The sequence below is a fragment of the Corythoichthys intestinalis genome, chromosome 20, assembly GCF_030265065.1.
Source record: "Corythoichthys intestinalis isolate RoL2023-P3 chromosome 20, ASM3026506v1, whole genome shotgun sequence".
NCBI classification, from domain to species: Eukaryota; Metazoa; Chordata; class Actinopteri; order Syngnathiformes; family Syngnathidae; genus Corythoichthys; species Corythoichthys intestinalis.
In genome coordinates this window covers 19,678,201-19,701,200 of record NC_080414.1, presented here as the reverse complement: position 1 = coordinate 19,701,200, position 23,000 = coordinate 19,678,201, and the positions used below count along the sequence as shown (strand labels likewise).

Below are 23,000 nucleotides of genomic sequence, written 5' to 3'. Positions count from 1 at the left end.
AACTGAATATATATATATATATATATATATATATATATATATAGGAAAGTCAATTACATGCAATTACACTTTTAGCCACCAGGGGCCCCTGCCCCCCCCCCCCCCTTAAAATCCGCTTATGCAACCCTAGGTTCACTAAGTTTCTTACAGTTTAATTAATGTTAACATTAGAAAACACATAAAGGAGGATATTCCTCTCAAAGCAGCTTCCTACTCGAGTTTGGGAAATTCACACAGATTAATGTTATGCGAACTCTTTCAGTAGCAAAATTAGTGGTGTGTTCCCCACCTCCACAACATTGACTTCTTTTTACAAAACTTCTGATATTCCTCATCTTCGAAGGGGGCAGAGGATGCGGCATGTTGTATTTATGTCAGGGTGATTGCGTGTGTGTGTGTGTGGGGGGGGGTTAAGTCATTAGCCAATCAAACGTGTTTGAGGAGAAAAAAATGGACTGGCACATTCAGCAAGTGAAAGGGTCATGTAAGTCTGAACTAAATGAAAGTAATTCACTTAATAACGGCAGGGTCAATTCTATCCTTACAACATATGGGAAGACGAACTAAATTACCTATGTAACTGAATTCATGATATAATGCAAATAAGCTGCTTAAAAGTTGGTGGGGACAATTTGAGCATCTTGAAAAGTTGGTAGTGTTGTGTCCCTACCGTCACTATGCAAACCTACGCCCTTGTTTGAAATTGTTTACAAATCATAACAACTCCACATCATCTATCATCAAGTCGATTTGTCAGCGAAAATTACACAATTCCCTTTATCTTCCTCTTTCACGCGTGTGAGATTGATTAGCTGACGTGACGACTGCCAGACATACAAAGTGCAGCGTAAGACGGATTACATTTCACCGCCATTTTCCAAAAGTGCGAGTGTTTGTGATACTGTCGAGGATTCTATTCCGCCGCCCCTCCAATGTAAGAAGGATGACTCAGATTTCCACACTACGATAAAGGTCATTTGGACACTAGAACGCAAGCTCAAAACGTCGCTTATGGCTGAAAAATGAACAATTGTGGCCGTTTGTCATTGTCGTGATGTCAGGAAAGCCGCTTGGATGGACACCGGGGTCGTGCCTTGAGAGCTATATTGCCTAAATGTAGGGTATATGAAACACTAAATCACAAGGGAGTCTTTCGCTAACTTTAAGCGGTGTGAAAAAAAGTCTTAGGCTCCCAAACACTTTACAATAACATGATAATCGTCTTTCATATCTCTCTCTAAAGTGTGCATAGCACCCTCTAGTGTTGCGACTTAGACAATATGTTAGACATATACCTTGTTTTACTGTTTAAATTAGGGGCGGGAACCTCTGGGGACCTCATGATACGATAAGATTTACGATACAAGGCTTACGATATGGCGATACAACAATTATCGATACATGGGTCAGGATATCATACTAGCATATAGGATACTTTTTTTTTTATCACTAGTAGACGTCCAATCGATTTGAACTGGGAGGGTGGCAGCGAATGAACGAAAGTTCATTCGCTTCCATCCCTCCCACTTCAAATGGATTGAACGTCTAGGACTGTCAGTGGCAGCCAATGCCAGGCAACGAGTTAATTTTGGGGCATTTCACCTCATTTCCCGTTTGATTATTAGATTAGTTTTGTTTTTTGTTTTTGTTTTTTTTTAACAGTGACACGGTTTTAAAACGATGTATCGATTCTTGGGGCGAGCATATCGATAACCTTTCGGGCTACAAAGTATAGTGATATAGTCATTTTTTCGATACATTGACACACCCCAAGTTTAGAAACACAATTTAAGTTTGTTAGCTAGGTTACAGTGTATCAGAAAAGTGAGTACACCCCTCGCATTTCAGCAGATATTCAAGTATATCTTTTCATGGGACAACACTGACAAAATGACACTTTGACACGATGAAAAGTATTCTGTATGCAGCTTATTCAATAGATTTAATTTATTTTCCCCTCAAAATATAGCTATTAATATCTAAACCGCTGGCAACAAAAGTGAGTACACCCCTTTGAAAAAACGTACATCCATAAATGTCCAAATTGAGTACTGGTTGTCATTTTCCCTCCAAAATGTCATGTGACCAGTTACAGGAGTGCTGTCAGCATTGCTGCAGAGATTGAAGGGGTGGAGGGTCAGCCTGTTAGTGCTCAGACGATACGCCGCACTCTACATCAAATTGGTTTGCATGGCTGTCACCCCAGGAGGAAGCCTCTTCTGAAGACGGTACACAAGAAAGCCCGCAAACTGTATCATCTTCAGAAGAGGCTTCCTCCTGGGGTGACAGCCATGCACACCAATTTGATGTAGAGTGTGGTGTATGGTCTGAGCACTAACAGGCTAACCCCCCACCCCTTCAATCTCTGCATTCATCAATCATTATAACAGTCTTATGACATCGAGTTCAAATAAAGTGCGGCTGGCTTTACCACGGAATTAAAAACGGCTCATTTCAGACAGCAAGCAGAACACAATAACATAGGGATTGCGTAAAAGGTTTTATTAAACACACCAACAAACACACAGTCGCGGAAAGGGAGACACAAAAAAGGTTCCGTGACAGTAGGTAGATAAAAAAAATAAAAATAAAAAACAGAAAACCGCAGTGAGAGGCTGACAAACGAAAAAAAACAAGGTAATGATGCAAATAGCAATGATGGGATATACAGTGGGGAGAACAAGTATTTGATACACTGCCAATAGGTTTTCCCATTGGCAGTGTATCAAATACTTGTTCTCCCCACTGTACAAACTGTAAAATGGCAGCAAGTCAATACCTCGGCAAGTTGCCTAGGATCGGTTTAATGACGCTGCTGATGAGCTGGAATTGGATGCAGGTACGACGTTGGCAACTCTTCCCACAGCTTTGTAACAAACCAACCTGACCAGCAGCTGAATGTGACAAAATCATGCCAGTCGTCATTTTAGCTTCGCTTTCTAGCTAGCACAGCTATTCTACCAGTCCAGCCCAACCGCTTCATCACCCACAGCGTGCATTACGCGCATGAAACATGGCGCCCTCTGTAGGTCAAAACATGTACTAAATATTAGATTTTTAAATCAATGCCAATAATACCGTATTGGCCCGAATATAAGACAGTGTTTTTTGCATTACAATATGACTGAAAAAGTGGGGGTCGTCTTATAGTCGCGGTCTAGAAATTATACCCATTCACGACGCTAGATGGCGCCAGATATCACTGAAGCAATGTTCTGTCAGCTACTAAGTTACAGTTACAGTTAGACTTCACTTGATGGCTAATGCAGTTATTGCAATTTTGTTGTTTATCACAATAGATTGGTTTATTTACATTTCAAAAACCACAACCCATTCATTTACGAATATGATTGCATTTTGGTTTACATATTTGAATGTTCAGATATTAAGATTTGAATGAGGCACAATAACATGCTTTTTCTCTCAAATATATTGTTAAAATCATTTGTTTCGGATGTACTGTAATTATTTTCTGTATAAAAATTAATTTAGTGTTCAAAAAGTGTTATTTCAAACTTGAGTCTTGAAAAAGAGGGGGTCGTCTTATAATCAGGGCCATCTTATATTAGGGCCAATACGGTATATGTGTTTCTAATAACATATTTTAGTAAGAAATAGTAAGAGTAAGAGTAAGAAAACAATTGTGGCTGATGAGAGCCTACAAGTCTTTTAAGTCCGAGGTTCCCTTTCAACCCTTTTCCGGTTACACTTAAACTCTGTGTTATAAGACTGTCTAAGACAGTCATAATTATTACATGACACTGTCATGAACATTAATGAATGCTAATGACAGATGTCACTTAGTGTCCAAGCGCTAAAACAGTTCCTAAACTCCAATCCCAACTCAAAGACATTTGAAAAAAATCTCAATATTGCATCAAATGTGGCGTAATTTACTTTATGACACTCAATGACATCCGTCATAAGCACTCATTCCAATTCATGACAGGTGTCATGCCATCATTATAACAGTCTTATGACACCGAGTTCAAATAAAGTGCAACCCCTTTTCCTGTATGGCTGCATTTTAAATGCACACTACAATACAAGCAATCACAAAATATTTTCAACTGAACAAGACATGATTAAAATAAAAATTTTAAGCTATCACGCTGACAACTTTTAATTGGATAGTACTCAAATATAAGTGTTCGGTGCTTCACTAGACAATTTACGTCCGCTCATTAATTTGCAATCAATGTGAGCGACCGTCATCTTGAGGGAGGTAGCCAGAAAGGGGGCGGGCTGGTGTGCGCCACATTGGACCGCGAGAGCCTCCAGCCGCACATTCGCCTGTGCGCAATGGGAGCGAGCGCACCAGGCAGCCCGAAGCCGCCGCTCTACTGCTATTACATATACGGACACCAAGACTGGACAACTGGGATCTTCATAGTGTTGTTTATTTTTCTAGGGATCTGATGACTTTTCCAACAGGAAAAACTAAGTGGTAAGTTTAGTCTTTTAAATGATGCTTGCTCTCTATATGGGTCTGTAATGCATTTATTTGTAGTATAGATGCAATTATTCCCGCTTTGAATAATTTCTTCAGGCGGGGCGATGGTGACGTGTGATACGGTGCTGCCATCTCAGACTTTAATTGGATTTCATTATTGTGTTAATTAAGTCTCCATGGCAAGGATTTCATTAGTTTGTACCAATATGAACTGGTACGTGTCACCGTTTATGAAAAGCTATCCAGTGGGAAGATGTAAATGAGTTCCAATTAGCCCCGAGGAGTAACAGTTTGTGTGAAAGGACAGACAGATGATTGAATTACAATTTCAATTGTAGTACAATAACAGTAATATTGTGTTTTTAAACTGTGTTGTGTGAGTGCACACAGGGAGATTCACATTATGTTCATACGGATTGAAAGGTTTATATTGTGTGCCATGGTGTTTAGAAAATGATGTAGTCATAAGATTTCAGTGAGATATTGTATAGTAGGCATGTGGTGGTATGATATTCTGATGGTATGATAACCTTAAGCAAAAATATCACGGTTTCACGGTATCACAGTATTGCAATTACAGCTCTAAAATGTGTGACAGATAGCTGGAACAATTAAAAAAAAAACTTTTTTCCATTGAACAGGATTTTTATTTTTCAGAACATATTATAATGTTAAGTTAAAAAAAGCAACAATAACAACAAAATATTTGGAATAAAATCAAAATAAATGCAGTCCTTTAGGTAAGGCTAAACCCAAGGGCTCAACATGATTACCATCGGAACAAAAATAATTGAATTATTTTTAGGGCTGTCAAAATTATCGCGATAACGAGCGGTAATTAATTTTTTAAATTAATCACGTTAAAATATTTGACGCAATTGACGCACATGCCCCGCTCAAACAGACTAAAATGACAGTACAATGTAATGTTCGCTTGTTACTTGCTTTTTGGTGTTTGGCGCCCTCTGCTGGTGTTTGGGTCCAACTGATTTTATGGGTTAGTACCATGAGTGAGCATGGTGTAATTATTGACATCAACAATGGCGAGCTACTAGTTTATTTTTTGATTGAAAATTTTACAAACTTAAAAAAACCCAAAACATTAAGAGGGATTTTAATATAAAATTTCTATAACCTGTACTAACATTTATCTTTTAAGAACTACAACTCTTTCTATCCAAGGATTGATTTAAGAGAATGTTAATAATGTTAATGCCATCTTGTTGATTTATTGTTATAATAAACAAATACAGTACTTATGTACCGTATGTTGAATGTATATATCCGTCTCGTGTCTTATCTTTCCATTCCAACAATAATTTACAGAAAAATATGGCATATCTTATAGATAGTTTGAATTTGGACAAATTACGATTAATTTATTTTTAAGCTGTAATTAACTCGATTAAAAATTGTAATCGTTTGACAGCCCTAATTATTTTCCATAAAAAGAACGTGTTTATGACTCGCATCATGTTTACATTATAGACACATTCTCTTTCTCAACACCGTTACCAGAGAGTAAAAAACACCACGTTTTACCACCGCTAGACACACTAAACACACTGGAGTTAACTCTCACAACGAGTGGGAAATGATCATAAAAGTGTTTACTAACATTTAATTTAGTATAAATATGAAATCGAAATCATATTGGAGGTATTGTCTCCTCGGCAGCTACCCTGTTTTACATGTCGGTTGGCCTGCATCTAACCCGCAACCTGTAACTTTTCTGTAGCCGAAGTATTCCCGTACCAGTGATTTCGTTTTTTTCGATGGGGGAAAAAGTTCAGGAGTTTCACTTCCTCCAGCCATCGTGTAGCACAGCTGACTCACTGACACTGAGCAACAACTGGTGGGGGAGGGTTGAGCCTTGCAGTTGCAAGCGAGGGATTTCTACATGCATTTTTGGGAAATAAAAATAGCTTATATCTTAGGAACAGTATGACAGAAAATTTTTGCAGTTTTGAAAACATACCACGGCATACCTTGAAACCGGTAATCGGCACATGTCTAGTATACAGTATATCTATACCACGATTTTGAGGCATCTCGGACTTCATGTAGATATATGGTCGCTTCCCGTTTATTTTGTGGCATTTCAGGTTCACTCCCTGTACATATTGGGTCACCTGTTGATTTTAGGGCATTTCAGGGTGAACTACAGTTGATATCGGGTCACTTACTTTTGATTTTGGGGCATTTCATGGTCGATTCCTGTTGATTTGGAGGCATTTCAGGGTCACTTCCAATTGATATCGGGTCACTTGGGTTGGAAATCAAATAGGAATGAATGGAGGTTTTTGTGCTATTGAAATGAATGGTGAATAGTGCCATTGGAAATGAATGGGAAACTTGGGCCATTAGAAATCATTGGATATTTTGTTCGCAAATTTTTTGCCAAACTATAGTTTTAGCAAAAACTGAAAAGACATTTTGTGACCTCTGGTGTCCTTTTTTTTTCTTTTTTTTTTTCTTTTCTCTCTTTTAATGTATGAATTATGTGAGTGGAACAAAAAAACGTCGCACAAATAGCATTTTGAAGTTCCACTTTTTTCATTTTAAAAAAAAAAAAAAAAACTTTTTTTGGCAAACGGTCATTTTTGTGGTGTCAAACCAAAGACAGCCCACGCCACATGAGAATTCCGGTTGGTTTTGGTGTATGAACCGTGTTGGTGGGTCAACGGGTTCTGGCTGGGTGGTGTGCCGAAGAAACACCATTAAAAAAAAAAAAGGAATATTATAGATAGTTGTTTTTGCATTACATGCAAAGCTACCATCAATAATAGTGGTGATTTTACGTGGAGGATAAAGAATGTGTGTGTATTTTTTATTGACTGTCTGCATGTGTTTCTGCACTGTTCGTGTTTAAAAATATAGGGAATTTTGCACTCTTATCATTAAGCTAAATCGATTTGGGATCATTTGAATTCACAAATAGTACACTTGAACATTGTTAGTGTTTAAAAAAGCAACTCTCAAGTAGGTTGACCCGTATCTCATGGCACTACAGCGTTTTAAAAGCGCTTTACTGGTGTTAGCCTCAATCAGCTGCTTTCCATCTCTATTCCGTAACCCTTCAGGGTCAGTCAGTGGGAAGCTAGAGCTAATTCTGGCTTGATATAGGGCGAAAGGTGATGTACGCCCTGAAAGGATCATCCGTCAATCACAGGCTTGACACAGATTGTAGAGAAGCACAATGGAAGACATACTGTATTCCTGTGCTACAAGTCGATAGGCTCAGACACGCTCATACTGTATGTGAACGATTATCGTGAGGTTGTTTATGTATTGTGTGTAAACGCTCAATCACAGCTACACTGTTTTTGTGAATGGCCAATTGCGTGATTACATTGTACGTGAATAGGACTAATGAGCTCATGTTATGTGTGATTGCCATGCAAATGTTTACAGTACGTGTAAGTAAAACGACACGTTCCTGTGAGAATAGTGTGAATATACAGGGTGACGAATACATTATTTGCATGTGTGAGAGAAGACTATTTCCTCAGATAGGGGTAAATTCAGTCAGATTTTTTAGATGCTCTCATTTGTTTTTGCTTAAAAAACTGGCTAGTTTAAAAAAAAAAAAAATTTAAAATCATATATACAAAGTACAAAGCACTGTCTAATATAAAAGTATTACTTTGGTGCTACCTTGATGAAAAAGAACTACATTTAAGTGAAGAGAGGAGCAGATGTTAAAGGCCATTTTCTAACCCTTTATAGAGGAAAAAAAATCTAAGTGGACTGAATGTCTACTGGAGTCAATGGCACTGAAGTCTATTTATTAAGATTTTATTAAACAGATAAACACTCTGGTAGTGGCCCACAATAACACTCTAAAGTTAATTATTATTTTTATTTGAATTTAATAGTACTGAACTCATTGCATACAGTTAACAATGGTACAGTGGGGCAAATAAGTATTTAGTCAACCACTAATTGTGCAAGTTCTCCCACTTGAAAATATTAGAGAAGCCTGTAATTGTCAACACGGGTAAACCTCAACCATGAGAGACAGAATGTGAAGAAAAAAACAGAAAATCACATTGTTTGATAGTGAAAGAATTTATTTGCAAATCATGGTGGAAAATAAGTATTTGGTCAATACCAAAAGTTCATCTCAATACTTTTATGTACCCTTTGTTGGCAATAACGGAGGCCAAACGTTTTCTGTAACTCTTCACAAGCTTTTCACACACTGTTGCTGGTATTTTGGCCCATTCCTCCATGCAGATCTCCTCTAGAGCAGTGATGTTTTGGGGCTATCGTTGGGCAACACAGACTTTCAACTCCCTACACAGATTTTCTATGGGGTTGAGATCTGGAGACTGGCTAGGGCACTCCAGGATCTTGAAATGCTTCTTACGTACCCACTTCTTTGTTGCCCTGGCTGTGTGTTTGGGATCATTGTCATGCTGAAAGACCCAGCCACGTCTCATCTTCAATGGCCTTGCTGATGGAAGGAGATTTTCACTCAAAATCTCTCGATACATGGCCCCATTCATTCTTTCCTTTACACAGATCAGTCGTCCTGGTTCCTTTGCAGAAAAACAGTCCCAAAGCATGATATTTCCACCCCCATGCTTCACAGTGGGTATGGTGTTCTTCGGATGCAATTCAGTATTCTTTCTCCTCCAAACACGAGAACCTGTGTTTCTACCAAAAAGTCCTATTTTGGTTTCATCTGACCATAACACATTCTCCCAGTCCTCTTCTGGATCATCCCAAATGCTCTCTAGCGAACCGCAGACGGGCCTGGACGTGTACTGGCTTCAGCAGGGGGACACGTCTGGCAGTGCAGGATTTGAGTCCCTGGCAGCGCATTGTGTTACTAATAGTAGCCTTTGTTACTGTGGTCCCAGCTCTCTGTAGGTCATTCACTAGGTCCCCCCGTGTGGTTTGGGGATTTTTGCTCACCGTTCTTGTTATCATTTTGACGTTACGGGGTGAGATCTTGTATGGAGCCCCAGATTGAGGGAGATTATCAGTGGTCTTGTATGTCTTCCATTTTCTAATAATTGCTCCCACAGTTGATTTCTTTACACCAAGTGTTTAACCAATTGCAGATTCAGTCTTCCTAGCCTGGTGCAGGTCTACAATTTTGTCTCTGGTTTCCTTCGACAGCTCTTTGGTCTTGTCCATAGTGGAGTTTGGAGTGTGACTGACTGAGGTTGTCGACAGGTGTCTTTTATACCGATAATGAGTTAAAACAGGTGTCATTAATACAGGTAACGAGTGGAGCCTTGTTAGACCTTGTTAGAAGAAATTAGATCTCTTTGACAGCCAGAAATCTTCTAGGTGACCAAATACCTTTTTTCTACGGAGCCCCCCGGGTGCCAGGGTAGAAAAATTTTAAAAATCATAGCTAATCTGTACCCACAGATTACTAATCTGTACCCACAGTTTACTAATCTGTACCCACAGTTTACTAAACTGCACCCACAGATTACTAAAATGGGGTTTTAAAAGGTAACTATTGCACATTTTCTTTGGTAGCGTCTACATTTTCAGGTGTCATCAATCAATATGGCATGTTGTGTGTTAGTAGCCACTAATGTGGCTACTAAAAATAGCTAACTGACAAATGAACACTACTTGAATTAAGCACACACGGACACGACAGCAGCACAGAAAATGTGCAAACACAACATGCCATATTGATTGATGACACCTGAAAGACGCCTACCAAAGAAAACGTGCAATAGTTACCTTTTAAAACCCCTTTGTTCGCCGAGGGCAAATGGTGCAGATGGTTGCTCGGTCGGTCCCTCGGAGTTTGGACTCGGAGTCCCCGCTAAACATTGGTGACTACTGTTTCCAGGTTATTGCTAAACTGTGGGTACAGATTAGTAAACTGTGGGCACAGTTTAGTAATCTGTGGGTACAGATTAGTAAATTGTGGGTACAGTTTAGTAAACTGTGGGTACAGTTTACTAATGTGTGGGTACATTTTACTAATCTGTGGGTACAGTTTAGTATACTGTGGGTACAGATTAGCTATGATTTTTTATTTTTTTCTATCCTGGCACCCGGGGGGCTCCGTATTTTTCCACTCTAATTTGGAAATCAATTCTTTAAAAATTAAATAATGTGATTTTCAGTTTTTTTTTCCCACAATCTGTCTCTCATGGTTGAGGTTTACCCATGTTGACAATTACAGGCCTCTCTAATCTTTTCAAGTAGGAGAACTCGCACAGTTGGTGGTTGACTAAATACTTATTTGCCCCACTGTATGCCAAGTAAAGCGGAACTAAAACACAGTCAGTGCGGCCTTCGGGATGTAATGAGGAACAGACCGAGAGTAAACATCACGCTCAACTCATGCTGCTAGATAAAAAAAACAATACCTGACTGCGGCCGACAGCCGCTACAAACTACGCCCACATAATGCTACTGTAGATATCACATGTATACAGAACTAGATGTGAAATGAAAGACTCGGCGGCGTCAGCACATGTATAGAAAACTACTGTAGATGCGAAATGACAGACTCGGCGGCGTTAGCACATGTATAGAAAATTAGATGAGAAATTACAGACTCGCCGGCGTTAGTAAACAGTCGCCATCTTAAAGCAGTAGACTTCTCTGGAAGGCTGTTGTAGCGAACTTTCCGAGAAAGCCTAATTAACTTTTTATCTAAAATACTCCTAAATCGGCAAAATCTTGACTTGAGTCCATCTTTAAATGATGAAACAGTTTTAAAACTTTCACATGTCGAAGAGAACAGAAGAGAGTAGACAGAAGGGAAATTATGGAATAACTGGAGCAATTTTAACAACTTTGACGGTTGATTCACAACATTATATTAATTGAATGTATTTTAAAGCTGCTGATACAGAATGGGGACTTGAGTATTTTATTTGGTGTTTTGAACTGTTAACTTTATACTGAAATAGTAGTTTATTTAAGCCTGAGAGGATTTTTGTACAATTTCTGCAACTCATGTACGAAACATTGAAAGCAGCTAATACAGTGTATCACAAAAGTGAGTACACTCCTCGCATTTCTGCAGATATTTAAGTATAGCTTTTCATGGGGCAACACTGACAAAATGACACTTTGACACAATGAAAAGTAATCTGTGTGCAGCTTATATAATAGAGTTAATTCATTTTCCCCTCAAAATAACTCAAAATATAGCGATTAATATCTAATCCCCTGGCAACAAAAGTGAATACACCGAATAGAAACTACGTACATCCTGTTGGGGGCAGTCTTTCAGGTCCTCCGCGTGTTCGTTTTCAATTCAGGTGAGACGGCTAGACTGGATTGCAGAATAAAGACTGGAGGCAAGAGATCATTACTGCGCAGTTTTAATTTCAAAAATTTCTGGGTCCATTTAGTTACAGACAAGCTGCATGGACAAAAATGTGCACAAGCAAAGTGTTCAGCGTCCTTTATATACAGGCTTGGAGGTGTGTGGAAAATTTGGTGGTTAGTCCTTCTCTTGCAGTTTTTATCAAAATAGGTCATAAACCTTGCTGTATGGGCAGTTATACAATGACACATATAGAAACTAGACAGGCTGGATCTGGGATTTTCCATGGTCATAAAATTTCATGATTATCTGAGGCGAAACTAACTATCAGCAGTTTCTCTGCAAACCAACTCCATTCATGGTCATGTTTGTTAACTTTTACCATGCATATGGGAATGTTGCATTAGGCGAGATGCATACTGACTTCAAGCCCTAAATGTCCAAATTGAGTACTGCTTGTCATTTTCCCTCCAAACTGTCATGTGAATCGTTACAGGAGTGCTGTCAGCATTGCTGCAGAGATTGAAGAAGTGGGGGGTCAGCCTGTTAGTGCTCAGACCACACGCCCCACTCTACATCAAATTGGTGTGCATGGCTGTCACCCCCGGAGGAAGCCTCTTCTGAAGATGGTACACAAGAAAGCCCGCAAACAGTTTGCTGAAGACATGTCAACAAAGCACATGGATTACTGGAACCATGCCCTATGGTCTGATGAGTCGGGCGGGCTTTCTTGTGTACAGTCTTCAGAAGAGGCTTCCTCCTGGGGTGACAGCCATGCACACCAATTTGATATAGAGTGCGCCGTGTGGTCTGAGCACTAACAGGCTGACCCTTCACCTCTTCAATTTCTGCAGCAATGCTGACAGCACTCCTGTAACGAGTCACGTGACATTTTGGAGGGAAAATGACAAGCAGTACTCAATTTGGACATTTAGGGATGTGCGTAGTTTCTATGCGGTGTATTCACTTTTGTTGCCCGGGGTTTATATATTAATGGCTATATTTTTAGTTATTTTGAGGGGAAAATAAATTAACTATTATATAAGCTGCACACAGACTACTTTTCATTGTGTCAAAGTGTCATTTTGTCAGTGTTGTCCCATGACAAGATATACTTAAATATCTGCAGAAATGCGAGGGGTGTACTCACTTTTGTGATACACTGTAGCTTGGGGGAGGCGGGGGGTATGGCGTCAATAATCGTTTGTAATCGAATCGTAGCCTCTGAATAGTAATCGTAATTGAATCGTTAGGTGCCCCAAGATTCCCACATCTATTGTTATCTCAGTTTGTTTTTCATTATTTTTTTCCCAAATCACTTTTATATTATACCTTAGCTTGAGTCTAGGGGTGCTCCAGTGTCCTTCCAGAAGTGGACCCATTCTTGGATAGCTCCCCGTTTTTTTTTTAATAAAGGGACTTGAACTTCAAAATGTTTTAGTAGTTTTTGAAAACAAATGTTTGAGTTGAACGTCATATCACCTGAACCAGTGCACATGAAAGTTAGTGTGTCGATACAGATTTATTTTGCATTGATCATTTGGCCAATCAATTAATTGGGTTCATATTCGGGAGAAATGTAGCCCTGACCCCCATTCAATAATCTGTTTGGTCTAATTAGCAAAATCTGTGCATGTGTGTTTGCTGTTATATCGTCGTTACTAATGTTGAGATCAAACCTTGCCCTTGGTTAAAGGCAACTTTTTTATATTTCAGTTCAAGTATAAATCAGATAGACATCAGGCCAGCAGCTTTTGACAGCTGAGTTTTTGCCTTTTTTGTATGCATATCGTTCATATTGCCGCTGGCTGGTCAATTGACATTGAAGCAGTGTAGCAAAAGCATCGTCTGAAAGAAAGGTTTTCAGTCTCTGACAATGCCCTTTTGAGAATTTAAAACGTCAACGTAATATACAATTCAATTCAGGTTTTTGCGCATTATAAGCGTCTGCTTGGAGCATTTGAAAAACAGGACGCTGGTTGTAGTAAATGCTTTGTCACTCAACTGAATCAAACTTTTGTTGAGTTCCTTGGGATAAACGGTCTTTTCATGAATGCCTGCTCTTGAAGTTTGTAGTGATAGCAGTGGGTCTTCTGCTACGTGATTTGTTAAGAACAGACGTTGTGTGCCACGGAAAGTGCAAATTAGACGGCAAAGACGTTTTCAAACTGGCACTTTACTGCATCTGGGGATTTTTGGGAACAATACTGATAAACGCACTTGCCTGCGCAGGTTTTCCAAACTTGTCACCCCCCATGCCGGCGGGACATGGCGATGCTTCGAAGAGCAGAGCAGCCGTGGTGGAATGTGTCGGATGAGCGAAACAGCAGTGCCGAGGGGTCTGGTCCGGATGACGATGGCGAGCGGAACTACTACGCCATGCTCTACTCCCTCCTCATCCTGGCCATCGTGTTCGGCAATGTGCTGGTGTGCCTGGCCGTGCTGAGGGAGCGCTCCTTGCAGACCACCACTAACTACCTGGTGGTTAGTCTGGCCGTGGCAGACTTGTTAGTGGCCTCGCTCGTCATGCCCTGGGCAGTCTACCTGGAGGTGAGACAGTCGGGGAGAAAATATGTCACCCGTCTTCCATTTTGCACCACGAACCAGTTGAATGTAGGTATTATTTTCACAGACCAGTGTTCAAGGTACTGTATAACCGAAAAACAAGGCACAAAAACATGACTTCATGGTGATGAACACATATTTAAAGTAGGACCCTTTGGCACAAAGCACTGTTGTTTTCGTCAACGATGACAACCACGAAAATGTTTCATCAACGAACACCTTTTTCATGACGATGACAAAACGATAACTAAAAACGTGTTTTGGGGGATTAAAACATAACGAGATGAATGCCAGTTTTCGTCTGACGAGACCAGAACAAGACGTAAATGCGCAATAGTTTGCGTCACGTGTTCGCAATGTGCGACATTTTATATGTAGTTAGCCTGCATTGTTGCAGTGTCTGGTTGCGTCACTCATGACGAGCTCCGCCCCCCTTCCCGACTCACCAATGTCTCCAGTTGCTTTAGTCTTTAAAGATGATCACACATTAAATGTAACTCGTAGCGTTAGCATAGCCTCCGTGTTCTCCTTAGCATTAGGCTAATGCTAACAGTGAAGCGTCCTCACAAATTCTCTGACAACTTTTTTAACTTACAGTTCGTGGTGTCCAGGTGGGTTAAATTAATTGAAAAAAATGTATTGTTTTCTTGCTTAGTGTGTATTATCACCAAGTTGGTGTTGTCTTTGTAGAAAAACACTGCAATATGTGCTCGTCTGTCAATGTTCATTTATTTATTTTTGGAGTAGAATTTTTTAATTTTACAGAGGAAAACATTTTTAGTAATAGTCGACTAAGATTACACGAAAATAGTCTTGAGTTTTCTTCAACAAAAACTAGACGAAGACACGCAGTTTGAGATGACTAAAATATGACTAAGATTAGTAAGAATTTTCGTCCAAAAGACTACGAGTAAGACGGAAATTAAAAGGCTTGCCAAAAACAAACACTGGTGCAAACAAAAAGCAAGAAAATAAACAAAATTAAAGAAAATAATCTATTTATTTGATTGCATTATTATTTTTAGTTTTTTTATATATATATATATATATATATATATATATATATATATATATATATATATATATATATATATTTTTTTTTTTTTTTTAAAGGGGGAAAAAGAATCCTGTAAATATCCTCGGATTTCTGTAGTCCTTAACCCTTTATTGGGTACTTATTTAATTTGAATACTATTACATTTAAAAAATGATAATAATAACTTTAGAGTGTTATTTGGGACCATAAAGAAAAGTATATTTCTGTTTTCAATTCAATTTAGTTGTATTAATTTTGCGTTCATTACAATTCTATGATTGACAAATTTCTATTAAAAAAAAAATAACATTAAAAAACTAAATAAAAATTGAAAAGATAAAATAACAAGATTTCATCATCTTAATTTGAAAATAATTACAAGTAGTCATTTACTCTAGTATTAATAATTAAAAAAATGTTTGCAATCAATCAAAATTAGATATTAAAAAAGTTGCATTGCTACATAGTACTGTATTCATTATCCAACATTTTTGGTTCCAATGTATATTTACAGCGTAATACAACTGTAAATTAAACTAGGTTCATACCGCAGGTCTTAATGCACAATTCCGATTTTTTTGTCATATCTGTTTTTGTTTTTTTTTTGCGTGCCCATTCAGACTGCGCACTTTTATTTCGCAGTCCGGAACGCATTGAGCAGGAGGACCTGCATGCACAGAAGAGTTAAAACATATGACTACACATGCTGGCTGTCATCCGTCATTCCAGGGAGATCATATTTTGATTTCTAAAAACAGGACACAAATAACAGACAATTAATCCCCGTTTAGGCATATATTCAAAGTTTATACGGATCTTGAGCATGCTGCTGAAGAACATGACACGTTCGCCTCTCTAAATCAATAAATACACTGAATTTAGTCACTATTGCCACTTCTGGGAGATGATTGGACGAAACTTTACCCATTGAAATCAAATCATGAGGTTTAGCACGGCCTCTTTGCTATTTTTGGCTCTTTGAAAATGGCTGAGACAAAACACAACTTCAAAAAGGCAAACGTAAGTGCTCATTTCTCATTAAACACAATGTAACATTAAAATAAAAAATAACCAATAAAAGCATGAAATATCCCCAAACAAGGAATTGCACTTTGTTCTGGTGAGCAGAATAAAAATCAGCGAAGATTTTTTTTTTTTTTTTTCTGCCCAGCAGAAAAAAAATCAGGCCTGAAGGGGTTAAGGTGTTAACCCAGGGGTTGGGAACCAGTCAGGCTCACCTTGGCTAGGTTCATACTGCAGGTCTTAATGCACAAATCCGATTTTTTGTCATATCTGTTTTTTTTTGGCGTGCCCGTTCAGACTGCCTTTGTCCATTGAGCCCGTACAAGTATCACGCATGCGCACCAATTTGCAGTCCGAGATTGCGCTGAGCAAACTGACCCGCATGCGCAAGAGCATCAAAACAAATGAGTACACATGCTGGCTCAACGTCAGTTAAGGGTGATCATATTTTGATTTCCAAAAAGAGGACAAAAATGACAGACATTAATAACCCCAGTTTAGTCTTACAGTGGGGCAAATAAGTATTTAGTCAACCACTAATTGTGCAAGTTCTCCCACTTGAAAATATTAGAGGCCTGTAATTGTCAACATGGGTAAACCTCAACCATGAGAGACAGAATGTGGAAAAAAAAAAAACACAAAAAAAATCACATTGTTTGATTTTTAAAGAATTTATTTGCAAATCATGGTGGAAAATAAGTATTTGGTCAATACCAAAAGTTCATCTCAATACTATGTTATGTACCCTTTGTTGGCAATAGCGGAGGCAAAATATTTTCTGTAACTCTTCACAAGCTTTTCACACACACTGTTGCTGGTATTTTGGCCCAGTCGTCCATGCAGATCTCCTCTAGAGCAGTGATGTTTTGGGGCTGTCGTTGGGCAACACGGACTTTCAACTCCCTCCACAGATTTTCTATGGGTTGGGATCTGGAGACTGGCTAGGCCACTCCAGTACCTTGAAATGCTTCTTACGAAGCCACTCCTTTGTTGCCCTGGCTGTGTGTTTGGGATCATTGTCATGCTGAAAGACCCAGCCACGTCTCATCTTCAATGCCCTTGCTGATGGAAGGAGATTTTCACTCAAAATCTCTCGATACATGGCCCCATTCATTCTTTCCTTTACACAGATCAGTCATCCTGGTCCCTTTGCAGAAAAACAGTCCAAAAGCATGTTTCCACCCCCATGGTTCACAGTGGGTATGGTGTTCTTCGGATGCAATTCAGTATTCTTTCTCCTCCAAACACGTGAACCTGTGTTTCTACCAAAAAGTTCTATTTTGGTTTCATCTGACCATAACACATTCTCCCAGTCCTCTTCTGGATCTTCCAAATGCTCTCTAGCAAACCGCAGACGGGCCTGGACATGTACTGGCTTCAGCAGGGGGACACGTCTGGCCGTGCAGTATTTGAGTCCCTGGCGGCGCATTGTGTTACTGATAGTAGCCTTTGTTACTGTGGTCCCAGCTCTCTGTAGGTCATTCACTAGGTCCCCCCATGTGGTTCTGGGATTTTTGCTCACCGTTCTTTTATCATTTTGCCACCACGGGGTGAGATCTTGCATGGAGCCTACAGATCGAGGGAGATTATCAGTGGTCTTGTATGTCTTCCATTTTCCAATAATTGCTCCCACAGTTGATTTCTTTACACCAAATGAAGAGTGAAGAGGTACAAAAAACGTTTGGCCTCCGTTATTGCCAACAAAGGGTACATAAGAAAGTATTGAGATGAACTTTTGGCATTGACCTAATATTTCCAAAATGATTTGCAAATAAATTCTTTAAAAATCAAACAATGTGATTTTCTGTTTTTTCCCCCACCTTCTGTCTCTCATGGTTGAGGTTTACCCATGTTGACAATTACAGGCCTCTCTAATCTTTTCAAGTAGGAGAACTTGCACAATCGGTGGTTGACTAAATAGTTATTTGCCCCACTGTATATTCATATACTAGTATAAGTTCAGATGGATTAATAGCATGCACGGACTATGTGTGCATGACGCGCACACATACGGACAGTTTGCCACGACTCTCGGCCGTGCACGCAATCTTGAAATATTGCTCATTTGGAGCACAGAGACAAAACCGAGCATTCTCGGGCTCATTCCCCCTCCCCATTTTATCTTTTTTTTACTGTTGTCAAGCCCGCCTCTTTGCCCCTTACCTAAAAGCTGCGTTCAAGCTAGGCGCTAATGCTCCATTGCTACTGTAGCGCCCTGTCTCTCTCGCGGTTTTTTGTCGTAATTGCTGCAAGAATTCCGATTTGCGGGACTTGACAGTTCAGACCGCAGCCACATTCTGGAAAAATGTAGCCCAGATCAGATTTAAACCAAATACGAAAGTGACCTAGATCGGATTTGAAATGGTCCACTTTTATGCGACTTTTCTTGTTCAGACCATCAAGTTAATGCCTCACTCGAGTCGGAAAAACACAAGAGAAATCGGAGTCGTGCATTAAGACCTGCGGTATGAACCTAGCTTAAGTGATTTATGCATAGGCATGTTCTCTGGTTTGCGGGCTGATTTTTGGAGATAAACGTTATAATGTCTTGAGCCAATGTTCTGTCAGAGAAAATCATTTTGTCAAAATAAAACATATTTCGGACTGTAAATAATCATTAAAATGCAAATTATTAATTCTTTGTGTGGCCTAGTAACACGTGCCTAGCGGACAGACATCGGATCGCGGACCAGTGGTTGGAGACCACTGATCTATTGTCTTGCACGGAGAAAATCCGGGTTGGTATAAGGCCACAGACAGAATCAATACGATTCCCCCTGAAGGCGGCCGTTTGCCAACTCAAGGTCTAAAATTCCAAATATGTCGAATAAGCAGCCGTCTGGCCGCTTTTAAAATTTACGCACAGTCAGCAGATTGCTTGGTCGACGCCAGAGTGCAGACGACTGGACGGCAGGCAGGAGAGAGCATATTAAGAGAGGCACGCCAAAAGAAAAAAACAGAGGCAGACTATATTGGAGTGCACTTCTCATTTCAAATTCAAAAGAGAGGAAAGACTCATTAAGATGTCGTCGGTTCACTCATTTGGAGGCAATTTAAAGGCGAATGTGCCCTGCATGAGGTAATCTGTGGAATTGGATTAACCCGTAATTTATTGAAGTCTAGTCTGCTCCAAGGCAGCCATCGCAGGCATATCCTCATCGAGCGTCAAGGCCTCGGTGGCTGAGCGTTAATTTCGATCAGTCGCCACTCCTCGTGATGGCTGATGGGTGTCGCAGGAGCAGTATTTCTATTGAGTTGACTAAAATAGGCTTACTAAAGCTCATTTGTTGATTCGTCGTGAGATAAAAAGTACAATAGTACAAGAATGATTGTTTTCAAACTCCTAATAGTTCTGTTTTTTTGTTTTTATTAATACTATGCAATTAATAATTAGGAGCAGAGTAAAGAAAATCACATTAGAAAAGTCAGACAAAATGATATTATTAATATAACATGTTTGAGTATTTCTGTACAGCACTTTTTTTGCACTGCCGTTGAACAAACCTAAATAAAACAGACTTTTTGCTAAAAATTAGCCAGATGACGACTCGTTTACGAAATGGTGCTATTCATTTACGCTACGTTTGTGCTGTAAAATTTTTCGTCTGTGCTGCTATTGTTTTATACATATTGGGATATTAATTTCGAGTGATGACGTCAATCGCAGCACCTCTGTCGCGGCTGACGAAGCCTACCAATTCTCTCAATAACAGAGAGGTGTCCCAACAACTAGCGCAAACGTAGCACAAACGAATGGCACCCCTTCGGGTCGATTTTGCAGTAAATGAGGGGCTTGAGATATTAATTTCGAGTGATGACGTGACTTGAATGACATAACGAATGACATTTACATATAAATTTGCGTCTGATGGGGGTCCAACTTTACGGAGGTCACTTAAAGACACCAGATTGGTGAAACGGTGTCGTCTTGTTTCGTTGGAATGAAATCCAGAACCCACTGCGGCCCTACGTGGAATAATTTGGACACCCTTGCTTTACAATCATGCTCGTAAGAGTATGCGCGACATGCATGAGCTCAACACAGTCTCCAGTTACGCTTTAGGTCAGAGGTGGCAGTCACGGGTAAAAAACGTGACAAATTCTATATTAGGGGTGATATATCGTGATTCCTTCATAAAAGGTTCGAATCAATATCATTTTGAAAAGGTGTCACTGTTAAAAAAAAAAAAAAAAAAAAAAAAAAAAGAACCAAAATGCTACCAAAATATTCCACTAGAATAGTGTCTCTGTTAACTCAATGGCTGCCATTGACGGCGCTAGACGCCCAATCCATTTTGATTGGGGAGGTCAAATGAATGTTCATTCAAAATTAGAGCATTCGCAGCCAGTTTTTCCAATTTTCGGGGCATATACATGTCACGTCCTGTTGAGTTTGAGTCACTGCCTGTTCATTTGTGTAGATTCCAAGGTCACTTTATGTTCTGTAACCCAAAATCAACAGCGTGTGACCCAGAAATGCCCCAAAATGAACAGGAAGTGACTAGAAATCATCAGCAAATGACCTGAAATGCCCCAAAATTAAACTCCGGAGTTATCACTGGCCGCCGTAGACGTCCGATTCATTTGGCGTGGCTGCCACCCTCCCAGTTCAAATGAATTGGACGTCTACTAGTGATAAACTCAATTCAATTCACAGAAGGATGAAAAAAGCTTGTTTTTCTGTTTATTACTTCTATAGTAAAATATTGTAGAGCAGGGGTCCCCAAACTGGCCCGCAGCCACATTTGGTCCGGCCCCCTGAGCAAAAAAAAAAAAAAAAAAAAAAAATCTTTTTTTTTTTTTTTTTCCTCAATAGTGTTATTTATTTCTTGGCTTTTTTCTGTGAATAACCTAGAGAGGGTTATTTGGTTATTATCTATTTCATTAATAGTGTGATTATTATCTATTATATTATATTATATTATATTATATTATATTATATTATATTATCTTTTATTTTATTTACTTTTGTTCCGTGAAGAATCCAGAAAGGGTTATTTGATGGTGGCTTTCTGAAAAACAATACATTTTTACATTTAGGCACGACTGCAATCGTCACACTTTTCTGTTACAAACTCATCAGAGAAGGTAAGGGTTATGTGGCCCTCACAGGAAAAAGTTTGGGGACCCCTGTTGTAGAGTTTTCTGACCCATGTATCGATAATTGTTATCGCCATATTGTGAGATAATAGATTTAATAAATTTATTAATAAACAAAATAATAACTAGTGACTCATCGACTATCAAAGTCATTGTTTGTGGCACACTCTCCCACCTACGAATCATTAAATGGCGCCTCCTGGAAAGTGTAAATACGGATTCATGAATGACTATACAAAAAAGCAGTGCAGTAGCAGTATGACCGATGTTGTCACTGAACTCATCCCAAATCAGGGACGAGGCACAAAACGGCCGAGCAATCGTGCTTCCTGTCGGCTTCTTTTCGCTAATTGATGTCGCCCCCTCCTCTTGGCTCCCAACAATCGGCGCTCCCGCTGAGTCGTTTTACGCAGCGTGAGCTCGACATGAAGAACGCAGTGTGTGTGCATGAGTGTGTGTGTCTATGTGGGGCCAGTTTTCCCACACTGCACTCCCACACAATGCTCAATATCTCAATTTGTTGATAAATGGAGGGATGGTGGGTGAGCGACCCGCTCAGGATTTTTACGAGTTTTCCCACAATGCTAGCAAACACAAAAGGCAGAATATATTACACTCGGGCTTGGCGATTCCTTGATTTTATCAGTTAACTAGAAAATGCAATTTGTGGATTTCTGAGTTGGGATGCTTGCTTTCTCGGTCTGTAAACTGCCTTGGGTCACTTCATGTTGATTTTAGGTCATTTTCTGGTCACTTCTTTCTAATTTTGGGGCATCTACAGGTCACATCCTGTTGCTTTTGAGTAAGGCTGCAGCTATCAATTATTTTAGTAGTCGATTAATCGATGTACTAGTTAGTTCGAATAATCGAGTAATCGGATTAGGAACATAAAAAATTAAAATACCTGAGCTGAGTCTCAAACAGTATTAAAAAAAATTAAAAATGAGGATGGACTGTATGTACAACAAAAGAACAATTGGCTAACTTACATAGCAAAAAGTCTGCTAGCTTAAATGCTATAAAACGCTAATGTTTATTTTTTTTTTTTTTACAGTGCTCTTAACAAATGGTTCAGACACATATTCCCACAAAAAAACGGCTAAATATACCTTGAAACTACTTCACGAATGCATTAAAAAAAAAAACATTAGCCCAAACAAAAACTTAGCTTATGTTGGTCTTAACAGGGAGCACCTGGATTCAGCCACGGGAAATGAGGCAGACTAGAGGGCAGTGCATCCACTCAAATTAATAAAACTAAATGCAAATACTTTCAAAACACACCATTACATTGCCTCTTTAATTAAACGAATACTCGAAACAGCAAAATTTAATTTGAATCTTTTTTTCCTAATCGAATACTCGAGTTAATCGATTAATCGTTCCAGCACTTCTTTTGAGTCAGTCTCCCTTGAAGGGGACGTTCAGAATTTTTGACATTAGGCTTAACCTTCGAGTTAGCAGGGGTTTAATTAGTCGTTGGAGTTGATTTCAACAAATTATGTGCAGTTAGTTCGTTATTTATTACTTTCAGGGCTCCGGAGTGGCTAAGCTAGTGC

At 39.3% G+C, this 23,000-nt stretch overlaps 1 protein-coding gene across 2 annotated transcripts in view; it reads left to right on the top strand.

The window, feature by feature from the left end:
• The first annotated feature begins 4,304 nt into the window (after window positions 1-4,304).
• drd3 (dopamine receptor D3) overlaps window positions 4,305-23,000 on the top strand; it is a 66,498-nt gene continuing 47,802 nt past the window's right edge. For both annotated transcript variants that reach the window (XM_057824295.1, XM_057824294.1), the window contains exons 1-2: window positions 4,305-4,447; window positions 13,950-14,267. In XM_057824295.1, the coding sequence (XP_057680278.1) occupies window positions 13,986-14,267 (282 nt within the window). In that variant the 5' untranslated portion in view covers window positions 4,305-4,447; window positions 13,950-13,985. The remainder of the gene's footprint in view (window positions 4,448-13,949; window positions 14,268-23,000) is intronic.